The sequence below is a fragment of the Archocentrus centrarchus genome, chromosome 2 (assembly GCF_007364275.1).
Source record: "Archocentrus centrarchus isolate MPI-CPG fArcCen1 chromosome 2, fArcCen1, whole genome shotgun sequence".
In the NCBI taxonomy this organism is placed as follows: domain Eukaryota; kingdom Metazoa; phylum Chordata; class Actinopteri; order Cichliformes; family Cichlidae; genus Archocentrus; species Archocentrus centrarchus.
In genome coordinates, this window is record NC_044347.1 from 10,785,827 (window position 1) to 10,811,348 (window position 25,522).

Here is a 25,522-nt window from a genome sequence, read left to right on the forward strand (position 1 = left end):
CCAAATTCTTTTAGCGTCAATAAAACAACCACAGTGGGCTTTCCGAAGTTTAACATCCAGGAATCCATGAAAAGCAGAATTTATAACATTGAATTAGAACTTATATCATGTTCTGACCGAAGGATTTTCAGACTAAAACATACAGCACTGCTACGATGCTGGATATGAACACAGTGAGGTTGAGCTAGCTGACATATAATATGCTACCTGGTGGCTATTAACAGAACTATGATTAGGCGAATATAAAGACAGCTGCACATAGACGCTGTAGGATGAGGGTTTAACTGTTCTCAATTAAAGTTCATGCCGAGGGTCCCTGATGGGCAGAGGGAAACGCCATCATATGGTGGGAAGAAGAAGCCGAAAACAAGCCAAACTTCAACCAAGAGAACATTAGAGATGATCCATCCATGACACGAGGTTAGTCACTAATACGCTGCTGCGTGGTTTGGATTACTCGCTCATTTTAAGCTTTAATGTGTACGCCGAGAGCGATTCTCCTCTGAATTCGACACCTCAACAGTTTTGGGAGCCTCAGGTTAAAAAGACGAGAACCTCATCAAACACAGGAGACACGTGGACCCGGTCGATATGTCATCACTTAACAAGCAGACAGGACACCTTTAAATGCTTCGCTTCATCGAGCAGGTGTTGCACGTCCTAATTGAGTAACCTTTGTTGTAACAGAGGGTGTTTGTGGTGTTTTTGTGCCCTTCAACAACTGAAGTGCTAGAAGCCATCCTTGATGACTTTGCAGGCTGTTTGAGTGATTGCCGGAGTCACCTCTGCTTTTATTTATTTTTTTTAAATAGTGCCACACACACGAAAAAAAGAAAGAAGCAGTAGAAATAAATCCCTCCATATCTCCCCTCCCACTGCATCCACCTCTCTCCTCTCCATCTCCTTTATTAAAAACAAAACAAACAGGTTTTAATCAACTGCAAAACAAGCGATGGACACAAAAACAGCTGCAGACGTAGACTGCAAACGCACCTCTCTGTTTGTTTTACCCACCTTCACGCAGCGGGCAAGTGGAGTTTACCTCATTGTCTCCTTCCAGAAATGCATATGAGCTGACTTTTAAATACATTCCTATGTGAGTGACCTTCTTTTATTTCCCCTCTCCTGTCCTTGCATACCTACTCATTCATGCAATAATGCACTCCTGCACGCACACACACACATACACGCAGCATGACTCCATTTGTTCCACCCTGGCTATTTTATTTCATTTCACTCCCCTGTGATTTTATAAATCTTTTAGGTGCTGCATTTTTTTTCACTCTCCTCTGTATCATCATTTGTTATCTGATCCCCCCCACTCCCCCACCATGATCTTGTTTTGTTTTCTGTTGTTTATTTATTCATTTATCACCTCGCAGGTAAGATGCTTCATAAGCTTCTTAGCGGTGTTGTTTTTCCATCACCATTTGTATCCAGATTGCATTGTGTCGCTGTCTGTTTTATCTTCTTCCTGCCGTGCTTTAGCACCGTGCAAATACAATAGCCAAGTTAAGAGAACTGCATGTCTCTCTTCACTCCCCCACACCCCCACCTCCACCCACCACACCACCACCATCCTTGGAGGCAGAGCTGCGAGCGTCTCTCTGCTTAGTTTTGTTTGCCTATATAAAGCCTCATCAATAATGCAGAGGCCCCTGACTCCTCTCTTCCATACGGTGGAAGCTGTGCATGGGTTTTCTTTTTCCCCTGCTGCCAAGCAGCCGAGAACATCGCTGCTGCTGTCGGGTTAAAACAGCCTCAGAATCACAGAAACTAAATTAATCAGGAATTTGGAGAAACTGCGTGGTCGGGTTTAAAACAGCCTCAATCACAGAAACTAAATTAATCAGGAATTTGGAGAACTGCCTTGTTCTCAGTACTAAAAGGGCGAGGGTTTGAGAGATGTCTAAAAGGTTTGTGACAGCGTTAAATCAGGAAACATGGCAAACATGGTGGAATAAGAAAGGTATCCATTACCATCATGATGTCTTAGCATTTCAACCAGGGCTGACAGCCAGTGGCGACACCTGTGGCTAAGCTGGAGGTGTGTGGGATTCACCAGCAGATCAAAAATTTTCAAACTTATTTGCAGACAATAGCCTGCTTGTCTATGGATTTTCCTTTGGGAGTGACTACCTGTATCAGAGAGATTGATCCATGTGTGACAGTTAACATGCCCTGAAATGCCACATACACACTGGCCCTCAGCCATGTGTTCCCGGCTGGCGCCATAAAACAGCAGCTTGAGGAGGAAGCAGTGGGAATGAGGTTCGGAGGACAAACGGATCATATATAAACCAGTTAGTTGGCAAGAAGCCATTCAGTCCCTTTTTGCTGGAAAAAGCTGGCGATGTATGTCCTCAGGAAATCTCCTGGTATACTTCCTGCAACCTTCTGAGATCTCCACTCATCTTCCTTCCTTGTTTACAGAACAGGCAGTACCAGCTAAAGAAACACCAGGAAAACCGGACCGGGTGACTGACTTCACCGTTAACAAACAAAGAAGTAAAAGAGAACGCTTGATATTTGTGTTGAGGGAGATTTATTTGTTGTTATTGTTTGGACTGCAGATGAAAAAAAAGAGGAACTATTGTGCCTGTTTGTAAATAAGTGGCAAAGAAAGACAAACTGAACTGTGGGAGGAGTCAAAGAAAGCCTGAAGCGGACTGTGAGTTTCATTTCCTCAGCTGAAACCTATTTTGTTGTGTTGTATTCTTGTGACTCAGACGTTTGAGAAAAATTTGAAATGTTGCCTTAATATATCTTTTTGTGATTCTTACAGAAGCTGCTGTTTCATTTCATTTGATACTTGGGGGGGGGGGGGGGGGGGGGGGGGGGGGGGGGGGGGGGGGGGTGGGGGGGGGGGGGGGGATTTGACCTAAAAAAACAAACAAAATCTTTCATGTGAGGAGAGAGACCTGGCTAGCACCCCAAGAGAAAAACAATGAGTCACACATGAACAATAAAGGCAACAAGTCAATCGTTTGACAAAATCACAGACTTGTTATACGTGGCCCATCAAAAGAAAGAAAGTTTGACAGCCCTATGGTAGTTATTAATATTATTAATTGTTGAAAGTTTATCATCATTACCAAAGTAATCTGTGATGACTGTGCTACCATCACCCACCTGCTCTGTAATTAATAACTGATGGACTAAGGCTGTCTAAGGGTCGGCTAAGCATTGGCGTGTGGACATACTTGCTCTTGCTGTTGTAGAGTTTATTAACTGCCTAATAACACAGTAACAAAAGAAAAGAAGCGGCTCCTCGAAAAGCGATAAGGTCGCCTGTGCACACTGGCTCGTGTGAAAGTGCCCGCAAGTCACCAGCTCTCATCCTGCAGCCGCTTGTAGTCCAGCCCCCCAGCATAGTGGGGGGGCAGTGTGTCAGCATATTCAGAAAATGCTGGCACTTCATTTTCCAAAATATAAGAAATACGATACAAAACCGCACTAAACTGAAGAGCCATTTGCTTTGAAAGTGTCACTCACAATGAAGGCTAGCTCCTTCTTTGGGTTTTTAGATAAGATAAGATAAAACTTTAATGATCCCACGACGGGGAAATTTGCGCATTACAGCAGCTCAGTACAGAAAACTAAAATAGAATAGAATAAAATAAAATAGAAAAACACTATAGTTTGATGGCAAACTAACAAATGCTGCGTTTTATTTTGATGCAGAAAATGAAAACAAGGCTGTAGCCACTCCAGCCGGGGCGCTGCGAAGAAGACTGCTATCGTCAGCCAAAGAGTGTTTGTTTATGATTAGGTAAGTCGCACCCCCACTCTCTTTAGACACTAACTGCTGGAGTGGATACAAAGTAGTTTGAAGTGCTTCCCTCTTTAACTGCAACTGTGAGACAACCTTTCCCCCATGTTGTCTGTCCCTCATGTCACTGTTATCAGCTGGACTAAACTGTAAATACGTACGTCCACAGCCGCCTGTTTCACCAGTACAAACTCCCCTCTGGTGGCGTTTTGCTGCAGCGCACTCCAGCACATGCCTTCACTGCAGGATCTCTGTATCAGTTTAACAGAAACAAGCGCCTGTGTTTATGATGGCACTGAAAATCACACCGTTTCATCATCTCAGCTATAACAGCACACTGAGCTTAATTTCTTGGAGAATCTGAGAAAAAAGAAAAAAAAAAATCAGCCACTTCTGTGTGATTAAAAGCCTGTCTGGCACACTTTGAACAACCCAGACTCCTCGTGTGGTGAATTAGAAGCGAGTCTGAAACGAGTTTGCTCTGAAAGAGAACCGCAGGAAAAAGAAAACGACAGAACCAGGGCTCCTCTCATCCTTCTAAACAGGACTGAAATAAGAAATTGAAAAAGCAATTACCCAGACGTAAACTCTCGGCACAGTGTGTCAGGTCTGGCTGACCAGCGCTCTGTTCCCTCTGCTGCACAGGGCAGGAGAGGCCAAGGCTGTTTGAGCCCACTGATGGAACTGGATCAGTGATGAAGCTGAAGGTTGGTTAAACAGAGACAGGAGTGCACACTGTGGCCGACTGCAAACTTCAAATAATACACAATCTTTTCAAAGGTGAGCAACTGATGAACTCATGTCAGAAATAAATATTAACCTCAATCAGAGTGCAGCCAAACATTTCCTGTAATCAATTAGCCGATAGTTCACGTGTCTCTGAATCTGTATCGTCATCCACCGACGTGCAGGAACCGACTGGTTTTACATTTCCCCTTTGTATGCAATTAACAGATGAAGTCGGACCCGGTGGTCACCGAGGCTGAACAGACAAAAAGAGAAACTCTAACTGCATCAGCAGCAACTTTGAAGAAAGAGGACACTGCAGCCTCGCCACGCTGCTGACTGACAGGTGACCTCTGAAATCAGACTACAGCGAGGAGCAAACAAGACAAAGACAAATAATAGGGTCACGGAGACCCTGAAGTCCTGTGGACGTTCACGGTTCCAGTAAGATGATAGAAAACCCTGAAGCATGATGGGAACAGCAAGCAGCACAGTTAGATGATGGTAAAGTTGTTTTTTTTTTTTTAAATATCAGATTTTATTAATATTAGCAATAATCACTAGGGGGAAAAAAATCACTGATTTTTTAAGCAGCACTTAGAATAATAATGTATTAGAATCAGTGATTTTACCACCATTTGGGGGTGTCATTGGGGGCCCTATCGAGAATCAATATAATATATTAACACTCATGAGAAAGTTCATACAAGGTCACAGAAATATGTCATACAGTTAACTTGCAATACATGTATTTTTACAAAAAACAAACAAAACAAAGACCAACATATTTGCTGTTTGGGGCCCATTACGGCACAAAAAAATGTATCAATGGTGACAAAGTTTCTCTGAGTGTTCATACTGAATCTCTCGACATCCCTCAATCTCTACCAGAAAATGTACGGTGTATTTTTCAAGAAATAAATGCAAAGTATGCAAAGGGTCATTTTGTTGGCACATTCGGGGGTGCTGGGGGCACCATCAGAGTGATTCAAGCTGAATCAAACTACATTCATAATCAAGATATTATTGTTACCAATAATCATAGGAACTTAGAGAAAAAGTTACTGAACAGTTTTTCGGCAATTAAGCAATATGTGTGAAATGTGCTATTTTTACCCTTTGGGAGGCCCTGTGGGCCCCCCCAGATATTCAATCACAACACCAAGCTGAACTTTTCCTCTCTGATATGCAATAAATGTTTCTGCCAAATTTGAGAAAAATCCACTGAATGGTTTTCGTGCAATTTCCAGATGGCGCGGAGCACACCGCGCACAACAGCTGATGACTAAAAATGAAAACAGTTATGGGTTAACATTTGACTCTCTCACTCTGGTGGGACTTACATGTGTGGGAACGAGGGCCGCTGGGTAGGCCAGTTTGTGATGCCGCCACATCCAGAAGGAGAAGAGGACGACAGCGGCCAGGCCTATGATGGGAACCAGGGAGTAAAGCAGGGTGCTGAAGAGCTGGGGCTTCTGGGAGAACGGGTTGGAAGTGGCTGTGAGGTGAGAAAGAGAAAAAGGATATTAATGAGAAAGCACTTGCCTCTGAGAAATAAAATTAAAGCACAGGCAGCATTAAAGATGCAGATGAAGCATCAAGGACCAGCAGGGGAGACTGCATAGAGGTCTATGGGAAAACCTCGGCAAACACATTCTTTATGAGTTCATGGACTCAGTCACTACGTTCAGGTCATACTGAATAAATTATGTACTTAAAATGGGTCTTATTAGAGTCAGAGAGGAGGATTATCCAGCTAAGGCTTCATAACGGAACTGGTGGGTGAAGTCATGGTGGTTACGTCCATCTTTTGTACCGTATTTTTCGGACTATACGTCGCTCCGGAGTATAGGTCGCACCAGCCAAAAAATGCATAATAAAGAAGAAAAAAACATATATAGGTCGCACTGGACTATAAGTCGCACTTTTTTTGGGGGGGGGGTTGATAGAATCCGAGACCCAGAGCAGAAATTCCATCTTGAACGGTAATTTAAAATAATAATGGATTAAAGAACAGGACGAACACGGTTACACCTACGTTATGCTAACGTAGCACATTCAGCTACATGACGCACAACGAACACGTGTTCGGTATTGTAACGTTGTAAACACACTTCCAAGTCGGCGATATTCACAACAAAGGTCGTCTTTATTAACAGAAAAACGGCTGCTGTAGGCCACAGCCACGCCAACCACAACTACAACAGCGGAACAGCAACACACACACAGGCAAGCTCTCAGTCTTTTTCTCTCTCTCCATGCTGCCTTCACGAACCTCCCGAACAGTCCGAAATCCCACAACATCAACACGCTCTCTAACTAAGAGAATCGCTACAGTATGTTAACGTAACATTAAGTTATTCAGATAACCATAGCATAAAGAACATACTAACAAGTTAACCAACCATCAATCCATTAAATTCTTCATCCTCGGTGTCACTTCTAAACAATTCCGTACACTCCGTAGACGAAGCGCCGCTTCCTCTTCTGTGTCGCGTTAGTCAGACTCGTCGTCAGCTGCAGTTCCAATTATTCCAGCCTTTCTGAATCCCAACAGGATGGTTTGTCACTGAAGCCCATGTTTCTTGATCCATCCAATGACTTCCAGGAAAGTTGGGTGGCGCATTCTCCCAGTTGCCGTTAAGCTGTGCTCTCCATCCATCATCCACTGCGCCCACAGGTTACGCAAGACTGCCTTAAAGCTGCAGTTCACGGAGATGTCAAGTGGCTGGAGTATTTTGGTTCATGTGTTATAAATGTCACATACTGTATACGTCGCTCCGGAGTATAGGTCGCACCCCAGCCAAACTATGAAAAAAAGTGCGACTTATACTCCGGAAAATACGGTAATATGTAACTAAAGCTGTGAAATATCAACACCATTATTAACCCCCTAAAGCCCAAACCTCCAGGCAGAATGTAAACGGCATGCTTTCTTTCACCAAATTGGCATCTTTTGTTTTCATATTACGAGCTGTAAAAACAAGCACCAGATGTTTAGAACATCCAGTGGGATTTAAACTATGTGTAATCTAAGGTTCCTGTCAGGAAAAGGCAACTAAATCAAAGCTTAAATGTGTAAAAGAGTTAGAAATATTGTCAGAGTTAATTGCTCAAGGTGTCTCATTAAAAAAAAAATTGTCAAAATAACCAGTCTGCACTAACTGGATCCTGTAGAAAACAAACGATTCTGTGCTCTTCAGCTGAAATCAAGAACCATGACTGATCAGCTGCGACCAGCACTAGCATGACAACAAATCAGCGAGTTTCTGTTAGCGTGGCATATGGCAGGCTCGGTCCACACACTGCACTTCAGGAGGACTGGAAGCAGAGACAAAGCGGGGGTTTCTGGCACAACTTTGCCAACTTTCAAGGTGCACGGAGAGCACGATAAGATCTGTTAAAGCACCATCAGCACTTGCTGTATAAAGAATAACTGGATTGCTTCACTGACGTGTCTCGACTTGCGGCGATCATTAGGTTCACGAGGACTGGAAGTTAAAATAAACCATACCTGAGCGTTAAAATAATACAGAATTGCTCAACTTATTAGCAGCCTGTTGGAACGGATTGTGCTTGATGTGCGTCAAAGGAGGACATGTGAGCGCGTCAAATCTGCCTGTCTGCCTGCAAACGCCTCCAACACGATCAGGGATTGAGCAACTAAACTTGCTGCACAGGGACATCTCACGCCCCTAAAGGATCTTATCCATACCAGATATGATGGAACTCATCATGTTGCTTACCAAGCACCTAGCAATGAGCTAAAATGGCCCTTTTTGAGCCTTTAAACACCTGTAACACCATAGAAAAAGCATTCTATCATTTTAATTACAGCACAATAACATCCTATTTATATCCCCAACACTTGATTATTATGAGATATTAGAGACGCCATCATGCTGCCTGCCGCCCACCTAACAATGAACCAAAATGACAATTACATGCTCGCCTTATTGGGGCTCGGGCCCTCTTAATTCTTCATGGCACAGTTTTCCTGGCTGGATGGTGATTTGCAGAGTAGCAGGGAAAAGTGCCTGATTTATGGAGGCTCTAAAAATATAAATAATTTAACACTTGAAGACCCAGTTTTTCTTTCCTACACTGCTATCATCTGTTTATGCTGTATACACAAACATAAAACAAACAAACTGAATTTTATTTTTATATTAGATTGCATCCTAAGTTTGCTTTACGTCACAAAATCCATTTGACGTCTTTCTCCTTCAACCTCTGGTTATTCTGTTTCCACGCAGAAGCAGGACTTCACATTACAGAGAAGAACAAGCCCACAGTGACTTCAAAATCTCAGAAGAAACTGCTTCACGTTCAGAGAAACAAAGGAAGAGAGAACGCGGCCTTTTTGATTGGCCTCACATTGGGCTGCACCTCTAAACGCAGCTCTAACCCTGCTTACAGCTCACACTCGCTGTGCTTAGAGATCATATCGGCGCACGCAAGCACACACAAACACACCCACGCACACAGCAGGATTAGCAAATCCATCTCGTGACATAACGTAATCTGCCTGCCAAAAATAACAGAGCTCTGAACTGTGCCCGACCCCTGCAGGAGGCACAGGGTGATGCCTGCTGGCTCAGCCTGTCCTCCCATCACAAGGTGCGGCCGTCTGATTCGGCAGTGCTGTCAAAGCGCCGACGCTCAGACGCCGACCCCGCCGCTCTCGGAAAGGAGGAGGAGGAGGGGAGAGGAAAGGCGGAGGGGTTAGGTGCCGACAGGACTGCACCAGCTGCATTGTGGGACCCTCGGGGTGTTTGTCGGGGAGGTTTTGGAAAGTTCTTCCTCTGCAGGATGTCTCCAGGTTTCACAAAGTCAAATTTACAGGAAGAGACAGACGGGCCTGTCGGACACTTCAGCTGCGAACTGATGAGTGTGAGGACACCGGAATCACCACTGGCTGGTGAAGCATTTATCACCGGTACCTGAATGTGTTTTAGACTCCCGTTACACTAAATTTAACTTACTTATTACTGGATGTAACGTCTTGTTTTGTCTAATTTTTTGCTTTATATTCATCTGTTAAGGACTTGCATGATATTTGCTATACAAATAAAGATTGATTAATTTGCTTGCTGTCTTAAATTCAACATTTTTCCTGCTTTTAAAAAAAATGTTAGCGCCAACCAGAGAGGTTTTAAATCATTTTTACCCATTTAATTTTTTTAAACTGGGGTTTAATTACTCAAGCTCCAATACATTTTTGTTTCCAGAACAGCTAAAAATAACAGGAAAATGCACAAACGTCTGCTCTGATTTCCAACTGTAGCTGTTTTGTCTGCCTGCTTCTCTGGTAATAGATTTTCAGACTCAAGTGTGACCTGGCTTTGACCTCTAAGGACAAGCTTCATTACTCACAAGGCTGCTGCCCTTAAAAGGTGAAGGTCAGGCTGGTATAAGTAGGTGGGAAAACTGACAGAAGTTTACAGTTATCCTGCTTTTAGATCATCAAGAAAAGAAAAAGAACATGAAGAAGAAAAGATGCTTTTCCTCTGAAATAAAAATGAGTGGGCTGTCTGAATGTAATGCAAACAGAGGCTTAAGGAAGCAGCGGCTGCCTGGGGCTTGGTGACGTCTGACCGTGGACGGTTTTGGATACAAGCTGCAGGTAGATCAGCCTGTGCTCAAAGAACCCTGAATGGAAGTCTGGGTGCTGCAGCAGCAGGGGTGGGGTGGGGTGGGGTGGGGGTGTTTAAAACCCTTTTTTCCCCCTTTTATGTCTCAGTGACCACTGACATTCAAAGTTGATTTAGATAATGTTTCAAAGCGGCTGCAGATTACCTATAATTTGATAAATGCAGAAATACAATTTATAGCTTACAGTTTATAGTTTGTCAGATCATAAATGTTTTTCCCCCTCAGGTGTGAAAACATGTGAATAAAACACTATCATTAGGCCCAGTCTTTAATTTTAATAACCATTATGAAACAAAAACTGTAAAACACACTTTGCACCTCCCTAAAAGGAGCAGTTCCCAAACTTTTCCCAGCATGTCCCACCTCACAAGCCTTTTATTTTGTCACTGACACATAGAAAAAAAATTATATATATATCAACCAAGTTTCATTTTTCTTAAGTGAAGGTCGCTGCAATACCACCAGCAAACTCTTTTTTTTTCCATTATTTTCCCTTAAAACAACATACTGAACTTGGTTAACTGTGTGCCACCTGCAGCAGCAGAGTCAAAGAAATGCTGATGTCAAGGAGGTAAAGGTCAAAAAATGTTCCTGCCTCTACGTTTGGCTGAAGTGGCGGTTGGCTTTGGCTCTCTGCTGCTGCCCCTGTGGTTTCTGTGCTGGTCTCTGAGCTGCGCGACTTGAGGTGACTGGAGGCTACAGGCTGGCAGGAACCATCGGTAGCTCTGACAACAACAGGCTTCACAATCCAAAATACCCGCTGGTCTACCAAATGATGCCCTTTTTTTTTTTTTAAACTTAGACATGATGTGTGTTCAGTTAATGGAAAAACTTAAATAATCCTGAGGTGTTCCGGGCATGTCCTACCAGAAGGAGCCCCCTGGGGGGAGACCCGGGACACGCTGGAGTGATTATATCTCTCGGCTGGCCTGGGAATGCCTCTGTGTTCTCCCGAATAACCTGGAGGAGGCGGCTGGGGAGAGAGAGGTCCGGGATTCTCTGCTTAGGCTGCTGCCCCTGTGACCCAGCCCCAGATAAGCAGAAGAAAATGGATGGACGAACTGTTAAATAATCAAGGCTGTCATTATTGAGCAGCTCTAGTTGTCATTTCCATCCACAGTAATTTATATTTTCTGGTATGGCTCTGTTCTGGGTAGAGATACACTGATGGACTGGCCAGGGACCGGAATTGGCCGATTTCCAGCGTTCTCGGTCCGAGCTGGTGAGTAAGCCTCACGTTAATTTACCAGAGTAAACCGCGGGGGAGGGGACCACCACGAAAACATCTCGTACTATAACAAAGCTGAATGCGGACATTTTAAAGAAGCTAACAAAGGCAAAGCTGTCCAGAGCGCAGAGCCAACAGCCTCGGTATGAGCAACAGCTCAAAGCAGTTACAGGAGATGAGAGAAAAAGAGAAAAAGGTGGCCGCCCTGTTATCTGGTGAATTTTAAAAAATGTGACGGAAAATTATCCTGACATTTGTTCTGTAAATCTGTTGCACCTGATTTTGTTCAATAAGGTAAAAATACAGCAGGCAAAGACGGGTATACAGCAAGTCTTCTGCAGTTATTTCTACCTTATTCCCGTAGCAGAACAAACCCTTTTTTTTGACAGCTGTTTGAGTGAGAGAAGTTCCTGTAATGAAAATATTATTTTGCAGTGAAGAAAAGTTGATTTTTTTGCATGTCAGCTTTTCCTTGAAAGAAATCAGCAAAAATCACAAGCTGCTTTTGGCTGCTGCCTTGCTACATGCGGTCACCACAGCGGGTAGCTCCACATGCTTTGATTTGGCAGAGTTTTACACTGGATGCCCTTCCTGACAGAACCCCAAGAGGGGGGGGGGGGGGAGTCTCCTGCTGGATTTGAACCAGCAACCTTTCACTTGCCATGCTGATGTGCAATCTGTGCATTTCTAGTTGCGGTAAGAGCGGCGGCAAGACTCCCTCACAGGAGAGATCAGGTATGGATGATGACAGTATCAACTGATTCAAATACAGATAAGGGGAGGAGCTGGGGTGGGGGTGGGTTGCCAAGTTGCTTTCAGGGACAGCGGCAGCAGCAAACGTAGGCAGACTAAAGCAGAGAAAAAAAAGACGCCGCCCTAGATGACATTGTCCAATAGTAGTGCAGGAGAGTATCAGCTGAGCCTTGAGCTGATGTGGGCTGGCACTGAGATCAGCTGATCTACACACACTGACGTCAATCTTGACTTCATTTCCTACTCTAACTAATGCTTTGCTTGATTTCTTTCTTTCACATTCTTAACTGTGCAGATCCAGTACGCTCATCAGCATGGCTGCATTTACATTTCCCAGTTATCCTACATTATGAGGATCCCTGGACTTCGCAAAACACATGTAAGCCCAGTCTGCACCTCACTTCCATTCCTACTCAAGGCAGAAACAACTTTCAAGTGATGCTGTGATACCATACCACTCTACAAAATTTAAGTTTAGATGGCTACAAAGCTCAGTGCATATTCAGAACCATAAAATATATATTAATGTGGAATTTTCCACAATATTTCCACTGGATTCCACATAAATCAGATACATATCTGCTTAAATATTTCAACTGATGCTTCCTTTTGTCCAGGCAAGCACAAAACAAAGCCCAGACATGCCTCCCTCAAACTTGGATTTGTTCACTTTTTAATCGTCATTCCCAGAATAACTAATTTTTAAGACCTGAACACCTGGAAGGAAGCTCAGTTGATGGCTGCTGTCCAGAATTTCTTACATCACACACTTTAACAAGACCACACCTTCAAAATAAAAGCCTGGATGTTTCTGGATGGTAGAAAAACATTATTCTTTACCTTATATGTATTTTTTTTAATGTATAAGCTGTACTATGAAAACAAAGTCAATATAAAATAAATAACTGGAAATATGCCAAACATGTACTGAGGTAAGATGTTAATAAGTGGGTCCTTTTGTTCATAATTCCTGAGTTATATGAACCTAAATTTTGATGTAAAACCATTCAAATCTGTGAGAAGTTCCCACATGACCCCCCCTCAGCATCAGCTGATTTTTGCGTACTATGCCTTTAGTCTATTTCATGAAAATTACACCTTCATTGTATGAATATTTACAGATTTTAAGGCCCTCAAAGTACACAGGGGTGGGTTGAAATTTGCTTTTTTTTTTTTGCAGGTGGTCTTACTCTTTTCTAAATCCTTGAACGGCCTGGATCACAGAGGATCAAAGGAAGATCCGAGTCAGCGGATGAGGACAATGCACTGAATGAGTGTCACAGCAACTCCCCTCTAAAGTTTAGTGATGTGAGTAAAAGCAAAAGGCATTGAAAAGCACATCCGCTGATGCTCAGTGCCAAATATGGGCCGACTAATGTACTTTGAGGGCCTGAGACTTGGAAAATATTGATATAGTATGAAGGCAAACTTTTGCAAGAATTCATTTAATATATAGTAAACAAGGAAGAAAAAAAATGATGATTCTGATGGAGTCAGGCAGGAAGCACACCGATTCAATCCTCAAGAAATGACCTAAATATTAAAAAGAGAATTAAGCCCAAAGAAAATAAACTGTAGTTCTGACTGTAACAGACTGCAACCACTGAGCAGTCGTCACTTTCAGCGTGCATGCTGGACTGTACGCACTGTAGGCGGTTGAATGGTGCGGGTCGCTCTGCGGGGGCGCTTCGGGAGCGTACAGGAACCTCTCGTTGCACATGTTGCCTTCACAGCAGCAGAAGAAAACATCGGGACTCTCCTTCCTCTCCACACACTCGTTACTGCAGAGGACACAGAGGTGGAAATCAGAAACAATCCTCTCCACGTACTGCAAAGGACATTGGAGCTATTTTGAACATGCACTCACTCCAGGAGATGAGGGGAGGGGGAGAAAAAAAAAAAAAAAAAAAAAAAAACACAACACAAGCGCACACTGCTTTCCATTCCCTTGCTGCTGCAGAGCACATGAAACTAAACGTTTATAAAATAACTCCCACACATGCTAACAGACGCACACATGGACACCAACAATCGCACTCACTCTCTCCTTTCGCACTCACTCAGCCATCAGATAAAAGCCAAAGGAAGTGGCAGCCGCCCTCGACTTGCTCTGGACTCTCCGGGGAGCCGAGGCGGCGCCGTCTGAGAAGAGGTACCCCGAACTGTGCGGGCTACAGATTCGACAACAACTTTATCGCTCCGGAATCAAAAGGAAAACAGAGCCAGCTCAAACCGGTATCTGAGGCCAGGGTGATGCTTTTACTCAGGGAGAAACTATAATAATATCTTTTATTATTATCTGTTTACAGTCCTGGATTTGGACGCACACATCAGGCTGCGGTTCAAGCTCCCTCGCTCGAGGTAATTAAAGTACAGCCATTCAAATGTGGAAGCTCACACAGGGACAAAAACTATGCTCAAGGTGATTTTACATGTATTTAGAGTTGAGACGGCGGCCTTTGCCCTGATTCAGAGAGAGTGCAGAAATTATTGTACAGCTTTTCAGCAAGCCGTGATTAAAAGCTCGCCCTCTTAGAGCACGCATGCTACTCCAAATTTGGTATTTCCTATATTCTGTTATTCACTGTTTTAGACTATGCAACCTTCACTTCCTGCATTTTGTAAGGTTAAAAGGAGTCTACTGGATATGAAGATCCAAATGTAAATACTCCCGATAATGACCATTGTTGCTCTTGTTTTTTTTACTATGTTTACTAAGCTATATTTTACTTACTTTAATTGGACTTAATGAGCTGTTATATTTGGCATTCATAATCCCACTTTACTATAACTTGTTCAAACTTTTACATACAACATACTGTATTTTATTTATATTCAGATTTATGGAAAAAAGAAAAACTTTATAGGGAAACTATTTTTCAACTTTGCATGATTCACAGTTCCAAATAATCCTAATTTAGCCTATATACCTGTCAATGGTACGTAATTCAATCTACAGTAATTACCAAGACACACTCCACCTTCCCAGTAATCTGCAATACATCTGCTAATAGAAAAAAAAAACGTAAAAAAAGAAAGAAAAACAATCCAGTTCTTTTAAATAATTCTGTCGGTTTCGCTGACACCCAAATGGGAAATTACATAGTTGTTTTATTTTTCAATTTTAAACCAAATCGAAATAACAAAGCCTTGTGATCGGCTTCATTTTTTCCTCTGAATTAAAACGAGAAAACAAAATTTTGCCTTTTTAAATTTCTCATGTGTGACAGTTACTAGGTGGGAAAACGGGAAGCAGAAATTAACAGCGACAAATGTCAAAATAATAATGGAGGCCTCTCCATAAATGAAAGAAAGGAAGCAAGGTGGCTGGTGGACAAAGAAGCTGGTTCTGTGGGTAGACAGGTTTGATGGTAGGAAAGGTAGGTGGGTGGGTAGGATGGTTGGTAAGTTGGTACATCTGGAGATGGGTGGGGCAGGGAAGTGGGCTGGTAGGTATGTTGATTGGCTGAGTGGGTAGATAGGTTGGGTGAAAGGTTGGGTGAAAAGTTGGGTGGCTGATGGGTGAGTAGGTTGGGTGATCAGTTGACTGGTAGGTGGATAGGTTGGTTAATTGGTGGGTGGGGTGGATAGGTAAGTATATACATTTACTGGTAAGTGGAGACTAAGGTTGGTTCATTGGCTAGATAGATGACCCACCCACTTTGGTATCCAACCTTACAGTTAAAGCCTCGACCAGCCATATTGAATTGTAGTTTTTAACCACACCAAAGCAGTTGCACCTCTGCATTTATTCTCCCTCACTAGAATCTCTTTCAGCTGCTGTATTTTCTCATGTTTCCTGGGTACCTGTCGTAGCAGTTGACGTCGTCCAGCCAGCAGCCCTGCTTGACGATCTCCACGGACCCGGAGACATTTTTCCACGTGGCGAAACAGTGCCGCCTCTTGTCTTTCTCGCCATAGCAGGGTTCGGTGCCGTTGCGGATTGTCTGCTCTTTCTCCCAGCTGGAGTTGTAGTAGGCACACTTCTGCGTCTCTGAGCGTCCCAGGATGGCACCTGGAGAAGGACAAAGAGGTTATTCTTTAATTTCTTTCCTTTTAATTTGAAGGAGAGCATTGTTGACTCTTGCTGGGGAAGATAAATTACTCTATCAAACATGTTGTCAGGTTAAGTCTCAAACACTCATGAAAGAGGCTTCTGAATGTGGAAATTTACAACCACAGTGGCTGTGAGGTATAAGAGTTTTTCTCCTTCCCTGTCACCAACAAAGAAGATAATTTAGTTGTGTATCAATAACTTGTGGAAGGACATTTCTTTACAGCTTCAAAGTATAAAATGAAGTGATGTCATAAAACATTTCTCAATTATAAAAATTTCACTTCTGTGGTACTTTTCTATGTGAACACCCTCAGAGTCAGTACACCGATAACAAATAAAAACTTTTTATTTTGAGTGAAAATATAAAGTTATAGTGGGGGAAGGGGGGGGGGGTCCTGTTCACAAACACAAAGGAGCTGAGACGATCGACTTCTCTCCCCGCCAAAATAAAGGGGACTCTGATTTCCTGCGGATGAAGCCTGCAGGCAGCAAACTGATATCCAGGGAAATAACTGCATGACAGCTTGTCAGTTTAGCGTTGCTGCCGCTGCCTCTCATCACCTGTCAGAGAGTTAGTCCAGTTTAGACTGCTGACAAGACTGAGGATAGTCAGCCGCTGCTTGCCTGCTTCCTGGTGCTGCAAGCTAAACAGCCGAGACACACAAGAAAACAGCGACTGCTTCCCACGTTGTTGTTATGTTTGTGCTCCAACAAAAGTGAAATAAAGACATTTTTTTACTTGTTTTTGTTGACTCGTAGCCCTCTGAATGCCTTCCCAGGCACTCAGTGCCAATGAAAAATGTAGTTTTTAAGCCATGAAATGAGACAGAAGGAGTTTCGGTGCTCCTTAGAGCTTTACACATTTCTGCTCAATTCTACCTTCCACAGCCAGATTGCTCCTCTCTGTTGTAGAGACATATGGAACTAAAACCAAGTATGTGTGCTACAGTTGGCCAACAGCCACCAACTGCAAACATAATTGCAGAGCTACAACGTCCTTGGCTTTGCTGTTGCCTTACATGCTGTATTTCCATGTTTGCACATGTGTCAATAATATGGTTACATAAAACACCTCAATGGCAGAATAACACTAATGCGGAGTCCATAATAAAAGTATTATTTGCACCTTGTAGACGTTCTATAGTGAAATCCAATATAGAAGTAGAAAGAGCTTCATAAACTACAGGAATTTCTTTATAACTAAGTGACTATCTTCAGTACTCATACTGATGTAAAACTCTGTGAAGCACAAAAACAAAAAAAGAAAGAAGTCACTACTAAATCTGTCAAAAATATCATGTAAACCGTGTCTAAAATAACAGGACAAGATTCTGAGCTTCTTCAACTTGCTGATAACGGTTTGAAAAAAAAAAAAAAGGCATTAAAAGAAGGCACAGGTATACGACCCTGCAGCCACATTCAGCAAATATACAAATGGTATGTGATGTGGTTTTTTTGTTGGTGCTAAATGTGCAATTAGAGAGATTTCCAGCCTTTCAGATGAGGGTGTTAGGTGGCCATTTTTTTAGCCAACAGGCATTGTTATTTATCTTTTGATTCCTGTTTAATTCACTCATAACTGTCTGGGTTTTTTTGTTTTTTTTAAGTCATTCCACCCTTCTAGGGTTCATGCTCTTGACCTAATTGCCTTTGATTTAATGCTGCTTTTAATGTCTGAAAAGCGCACTGTAATTTAAGGGAAAAGCACAAGACAAATAGAAAGTAATGCTCCAATTTATGTGATCATTATCCACTCTCCCCTGTCAGTGAAATCACATCGCAGAGGAGAAGAGTCCTGACCATGTCTGCAGTCACAGTAGCTTTCAGAAATCAGGGCTTAGCTTGCGTAATGGAGGTTAACTTCAGAAATATCATGTATTTTTCAATAAAATCACTGCTTAAGTAAAGCCAGTTAATGCCAGCCGGGGCCCCCAGAAGCGCCGCAGGTCTCTTTTCAACGACATTAACAGCTGCAGATAGAAGTGAGAGGAGAATGGCTACTTTACTGGCAGGCGAGGTCACGCTGCCTCTTAGCAGCACCGACAGCATTTTCTCTCTCTCCTCAAATCCATTTCCCATGAAGCCCCAAACTATTTCCCAGCAACAGGTGCAACTGTGAAGTGCTGCCTGCGTGATTGAGAGCAAATGGCCGAAGTAAAGAGGCAGCGACAGGAGAAAAACAGTTGGGGCTGGTGAATGAGCAATGCTGGAAATTCTGAAATAATTGGTTCAAAAACAAAAAATGATTTAATTTTTATTATATAGAAGCTACTGCCGGGCACTATATCAACTCTTTATGCTATTTTAATGCATTTCCATGAGTTACAAGGTGATCTGTTGGTGCTGCATTATATAATGCATTCTCTGGCTCCACCTGCTCACAAGCTATCTGACAATAAATACCTTTAAGACATAATCATATATTTCCAAGAATTAGAATGCTGATTAAATCAATATAGTTTGGTGTTGTGCTACATAAAGCATTTATTCTGCAGAGTGGGGTCTTGTTTCCATTTATGGCCCCCACGCCACTCACGAGTTCTCTGGTAGCACAGCTATAGGAAACTGGATCAGTACTTATGTAGTGCTTTTCTACTTTATTTGAACACTCAAAGTGCATTCTTACTACAAGCCTCATTCATCCATGTGCTTTTTTTCTACGCCTAAACACTTCTGACGTCCACACACCCACACACCAGTGGAACCACTGGGGGAAACTCGTGGTTCAGAATCTTGCTCAAGGATACTTCAAAACTATACACTGGAGGAGCTGGGGATTGAACCACCGGCCTTCTGAGTGGTAGATGACCTATCTTATATTTGTCAAATCTCACCTACACCACTTAACATCAACCATATAATTCCATATTAACTTTATAAGGAATATCCATGTATTTCCACAAGATCACAAGTTATCCTGCAGCACAGAGTCAGATGACTTCTCATTTAAAAGACAATAAGATATGGTAGCAGCTCACAGATTTGCCAAGCAGAATTTCTTTTTTTTTTTTTTTTTTAAAAAAGCCCCAGTTTGATTCCAGGAGGAGACAAAAATCCCCTTGGGGTTGCGGATCTGTTGTGAAAAATCTGCCGAATCAAACATTGCGAATAAGAGCGCAGCCAAAAGTGGCTTTAGCCAAAAAGCATATCCTGCATGACTGTAACAGTGCCCATCACTTTCAGAATGAACATCTAGTTCTGTCCAATGTAAGCTGTGACTAAGCCCACAGAGTCATCAGGAACGTGCTTACTAAGGCCCCAGAGTAACCGGTGGATTCACTTTTCAAACCCAGAAGCTAAGTCCATCTTTTATATCACCTATGGTTGCCTGTCTGCCGCGGGGCTTTTACTGTAGTGGCATGTTCAGTTTCAAATCAGGCCTTTAAAAATAATGTCACAATCATGTCATAATGTTAGAAAAATAACCAACTGTGGCAGCGGTAGACCAACGACTCCTGTGTTCTTAATAGTAAAATTACAGTTTTTGTCAATGGAGTCTGGAGAGAAATAAAAAGGTTTCAGCTCCCTGTGGAAAAGTACAACTGTGAAAATATCCTGAATATAGCATATACCCAAACTCACACTGATTTCTTTAAAAAAAAAAAAAAAAAAAAAAGCCTTTTACTGCTGGCCATGAACCACAGCAGCACATGACATAAGCTTCTGTACTGGCGCTCCATACAAACCAAACTATCCCATATTCAGTGAAAACAGCTCACCCAGAGAAACAGCTGTTATTGTAAATGTGTCTTCAGGAGTAAAATTGCTGTTTTAGTCAATGGAGTCTGGTGGCTGGGCCAACAGCAAAAATAAACATTAGAATTAAGTTTCCTGCGACCTGCTGCAGCTCCTGCATTTTATTCTGATCTCAGTCTATTCTCACCGGCTGCTTTGACATAAAAGTGAACATCTAGCCTACTTCAGTGAAAATGCATTGCCTTCCAGCCATAAAACAAAAACAGGATATCATTTTTAGCCCATTTCTTCTCACCCTAAAAGAAACAAGCACAAACACGAGGAAGAAAAAACAACAACCATGCACTATGCAAACGTGCAAGTAGCCATGAATACAAAGGGAAAAAATCACTGGAAGATAGTCACAGATATCTGACTCTGGAGAAAAAGGAATTTGCCTGAACGTGCACATAAACAGAAATAACGCCATGGGGAAGATTACCTCACACCTTGTGGTTTATGTGGTGTTCATTTCAATCTCCCTCTCCCCCCCGCAAAAATAAAAACTAACACAAACAAATCGCTTCTTAAGTTTTGTACATTTCTTTTACTCAAATAACAACAACAAAAAAAACCCTACTTGACTGCAGTGATCGTGCCAAACTAAGATAAACACGAGTGGTAAATGTGGATGCTTGAGCTGGCCAAATTAACACTCCCCCCAAAACACAAACTACTGCCAAGACACCCTTGAGCAAAACATTCACATCTGCAGTGGGGATTATATGTGACAAAGAGCTGTTGAAAGGGCCGGTTTTCCCTGCCACAGCCATTACACATTTGCGTGAAAAACTGCAAACAAGTCCCTTCAGACATCCCATCATGCCTTTGGGTTGTTGCTTCCAGTTGGGTTCCAAGCCACATCTGGAGGTTGAGAGGTGAAAAAAAAAAAAAAAAGTTAAAGATGTTTTCTATGAACGATGCATCGAGGAAAAAAAACCCAACAAAAACAAACAAAAAAAGTGGGTAGACAAAATTTTCCAACCACAGAGTCCCTGAAGGCAGCGAAAGATAAGGATGGAGAGTTGGTTTTCCCTGAAAGATCTTGTCCTCAAATAACCCACGATGTTATGCACGCCTCTAAACACGAGTGGCAAAATCCCTGGTGGTGTTTGGTACATTTATCCACTCCAATCAGCCCTTTAGCAGTTTAAGTGTTCACTGTATGGCGCCTGCTTTCTATTATTTCTCTGCTTCCTGGATGGGGATGAATGCACCGCTCCCTTTGCCGGCCCTCGCGGGAGCTGAAGGCGCTAATGATGGAGAGGTACGTGGAGGTAAAGCGGAAGGTTAGCTCATTAGCCGCTTCTGGTGTGACTGCATTAGCCGTGCTAGCGCTGATCCCCACGGACGGCATGTTGCGGTGCCTGGAATAGGCATTTCTATCTTGCATGGGATGGTTCCCAATGAAAGCAACTTAATTACAAAAGTATTAATAAAACAAGGGGTTCCCCCCACAGAGAAAACATTACTGCATACTTCGATAAATAAAACCCAGAAAAGACCAAAAAAAAAAATACAAGCTACAGTTTCAAGGTTGATTTTTAGACTTTGTTAGAGTAAACACAAGTTAATTCTTTATCGTGCCGTTTATGACAAAGAGAAGTTCAAAAATGTCTAAAAATGATGATGTTGTTACTCCAGCTGTGAGACCGATTGGTTTTCAATCAAATCTGGAATGCTTTCACTGTCAATCTAACTGTTGTTTAAGTTTTGAACCGTAGCTTGAAGTGTATAATAAGGGTGTAATATCCGGTACATCCTGCTCGGCTCAGTATCTGAAGCTACAGTGTCAGGACTCTGTGTTCATGTACTGGAACAGAAAGTGTAGAACACAAGCTCACCGGGGGGCTTTGACATTACACCAGTTGTTTTCCATTGGTTACAGCATGTGAGCAGGGTTAGCCTTGAAGGCAACGGGGTTTTTGCTACCATGAAATGAAATACAGCCATCACAGGCCACTTTCCCTTGCCTTCTGCTGGTAACACTATGTACTAGAAGAAAATCAGATGCTCACCACAGCAGATGGATTTGGCACAGATTTTATGGGCATGGTGGTAGTACTAGCACCGTAGTGATAACTGTTGGTGGAAAAGATGTAATTGTGGGCATCAAACATCAATGATAACTCAGCGTCTTGTAGTGATGCCAGGCGGAAAAACTGCTGGTGACACAAACAACGTGAATCCGGAGTTCAACTTCTCTCATTTTGAGTTGAGTGGCTGAATTGGCTACCAATGAGAGCCAAGGATAACACTGACTGAAGGGGACAGTGAATATGTTAGGGTCTTAGGGTTACCTAGTCATTGCAGATTGTACATGAACTGGGAACTAGAAAAAAAAAAGATTTTGTCTTTAGATTGTGAAACTTCGGAGTGGATGTAAAACTGATTTGTGTGCAGCTTTTCAGAGATCTCAAATTTGTTTACCTTCTCCATTTCCTCAGATTTGATTTTAATTATCTATTTCCAAAGATGTCTGTTTCCTTGCATCACCTCAACAGCTTCATTCAGGTACTGCTCCTCAAGAAGCCATGAGCCATGTGAACTGCAAATACAGCAGCGAGTTGTAAATACGGCCATTAAGAGCTCAAATCAATCACTCCTCTGAAATGAGGTGACAGCACAGGCCGGCTGCCTATAGCGCCGTGTGCCAAAGGTGGCCAAGAGAGCTGCCGGGCAGCATGGCGGATGTGAAGGATATAAAGCAAAGAAATCAATCTTCTGACTAAAGTCGCAGCTCAGAGTTCACTAAAGCGGATAATGTCACCGAGCGATTGTGCAAGGACATACAATAATAGGCCTTCCACCCACAAACACACATGCTGCCAATAAAGAGAGAAGCCTCTTCCTCCTCAAAGACATCTCACGCATGGAAATGTCAAACACGACTGGCACGGGCTTGCTTTGTTTACCGTAATAAGGTCGGTCGGCCTACAGACGCTCTTAACGCAAGGCTTCTTTCTTAGTGACGGCGCCGGTAACATATATTTAATTCATTACGCGGTAAATGAAAGTGTCAGGATGTCGAGATAAATGAACCAAAACACAAGAAAACAAAAAGAGTAAAAAGCAAAGTAATGAACGGAGGAGGGAAAATTAAGCAGCTAAAAGCAGCAGTGCGCTGTTTAGCCTTAATCAACATGCCTGGCTAATTGATAGTAATGGCTGGCTGGGAGGCTATGCTGGAAGGTAAGTTCACAATGGGGTAAATGGGAGAAGAAAAACGCCTATTTAAACTTCATATGGAGCCCATACATCAGCTCTTCCTAGGAAGAGTTTTTGTGATGTTTAATTGGTCACGTCCATCAAAAACAAAAGCTTCGTTTCCTCTGAGTACGAATGACCTCCCTCCCGCACAGCCTCGTCTCTTTTTGTGAGCAGTGAACACAGTGGATTTTACTCAGGCGCTTCCACTCAGACAAGAGATTTATCAAGGTTAACCGTGACCTACTTTAGCTGCGGACATTTCAGGAAAACGTCTAAACACCTCGACCTACTTCTCAATTCACCGGGGCTTTTCTCCTCACCTCTTGCTATGGCTGCTTGGTGGTGGTTCTTGAATTTTTTTTTTAAGCCACCTCCATCCCACAGTATTTAAGCTCCCTGTTATTGTAGCACCACAAAAATTACAGGAAATAAACTAAGGCTGCAAATATCCCTGCAGCCGCTGAATAATCTGATAAGATCATTGAAGAGATATGTCTGTGTAGATTCTCAGTTATCCAGGTCATAGTAGTCTCTGGAGCTTGAAAAAGGCGACTGGACTTCTTTTTGTTTCTTGAAGACGTTTCACCTCTCATCCGAAAGGCTTCTTCAGTTCTCAACCAAATGGTGGAGAGACCCAGGTATTTAAACCCCTGTGGGCGTAGTCCCCTGGAGGTGGTTATGACCCTCTATTGATCATGTGCTTGAACACATGTGCCCAGGTGTGAAGGGGGCGTGGGTCATATTTAATCAGTGGTTTCAGTTGAAACCAACTTAGGACTCCGCTCCATTGTTTCCTGTGGCCTATTGAGGTCACTGGAACAAAGGTGTGAATGGGGGTTCACACCATTCACACCTCGGACCTCTACATTGGTGAAACCAAACAGCCTCTTCACAAACGAATGGCACAACATAGAAGAGCCACTTCGACAGGACAAGATTCAGCAGTACATCTGCATCTGAAGGAAAAAGGGCACTCTTTTGAGGATGCCAATGTCCACATTTTGGACAGGGAAAACAGATGGTTTGAAAGAGGAGTGAAAGAAGCCATCTATGTCCACTGTGAACAACCATCATTGAACAGAGGAGGTGGATTACGTCACCAACTTTCCCCCGCTTACAGTGCTGTCCTGAGCTCCCTTCCCAGACGTCTCAACCCCCATTCACACCTTTGTTCCAGTGACCTCAATAGGCCACAGGAAACAATGGAGCGGAGTCCTAAGTTGGTTTCAACTGAAACCACTGATTAAATATGACCCACGCCCCCTTCACACCTGGGCACATGTGTTCAAGCACATGATCAATAGAGGGTCATAACCACCTCCAGGGGACTACGCCCACAGGGGTTTAAATACCTGGGTCTCTCCACCATTTGGTTGAGAACTGAAGAAGCCTTTCGGATGAGAGGTGAAACGTCTTCAAGAAACAAAAAGAAGTCCAGTCGCCTTTTTCAAGCTCCAGAGACTATCATTGAAGAGAGGATTTTTTTTTTTTAAAGTACAAGACTGCAAACAGAGAGAGCGTAATACGAAGATGGAAAAGATGGCAAACTTGGCAGACACGCTGCGACTTGAGGAGATTACTGATTATCTGTAGCCCGAATTGAGAATTCAATCTTTTTGTCAGGAGGCCAAGAGGTCACTTTAGGTGGAAACAAATCAAGAGATCCTGAGCTTAAGAGGCAGCATGAAGATGCAGAGGGTGATGCCATCCTCTGTGATGGTGGGTGTGGAGATGCGCAGCCACGACTTGCTGTGTAAGTAAATCACTGTGATAAGAAAAGGCTTCACAGGTGGCTGTTAAACACAGCAAAATGAGCCAGTTTTAATAGCTCAGTCAACCTAGTTCTTCAATAACATTTATCTATTAAAAGACTTCAGATCCACCTTCGCGCCTACAGCAACACAAATATGAGACAATGAGATACTGACACACAGGGTTGAGCAGGTAATTTAAATTTGCTGCCTTCATTTTCATAATTGTTTTAGCTTGTGTTACAAATCTAGCGCACTATCTTTAGTCCCCCCAGTCATACAGGCCTAGAGACCGGTCACTGACCCACTAGCAACTTCTGGTCGCAAGGGAAAACTGGTTAGCTGGGTGAAATTGGTTGCAAGGAGGTATGTGGTGATGCACTGCAACTGCTTTGGTTGCTGGCAGATTGCCCTGGTTGCTTGTGGTTTGCCAAACTTAAGTCAAGGGGTTACTGACAAGTCAACACCATCCATGCAAAGTATGGGCAACCACTGCAATCTGCTAGTGACCAAAGCAACCGCAAACAGACTTTTTGTGCTGCATCGCAAACCTCATTAGAACCTATTTCTTTCTAGCGGCTGCCAGCAACGTCCAGCAACCACTTGCACATTCATCCCCATGGGGATCACAACAG

At 42.9% G+C, this 25,522-nt stretch overlaps 1 protein-coding gene across 1 annotated transcript in view; it reads right to left on the reverse strand.

Annotated features, from left to right (window-relative positions):
• LOC115791030 (activin receptor type-2A-like) overlaps positions 1-25,522 on the reverse strand; it is a 63,290-nt gene that overhangs the window by 13,673 nt on the left and 24,095 nt on the right. The window contains exons 2-4 of the mRNA XM_030745116.1: positions 15,942-16,149; positions 13,782-13,915; positions 5,842-5,996 (exon numbers count right to left, since the gene is read on the reverse strand). Of these exons, the coding sequence (XP_030600976.1) occupies positions 5,842-5,996; positions 13,782-13,915; positions 15,942-16,149 (497 nt within the window). The remainder of the gene's footprint in view (positions 1-5,841; positions 5,997-13,781; positions 13,916-15,941; positions 16,150-25,522) is intronic.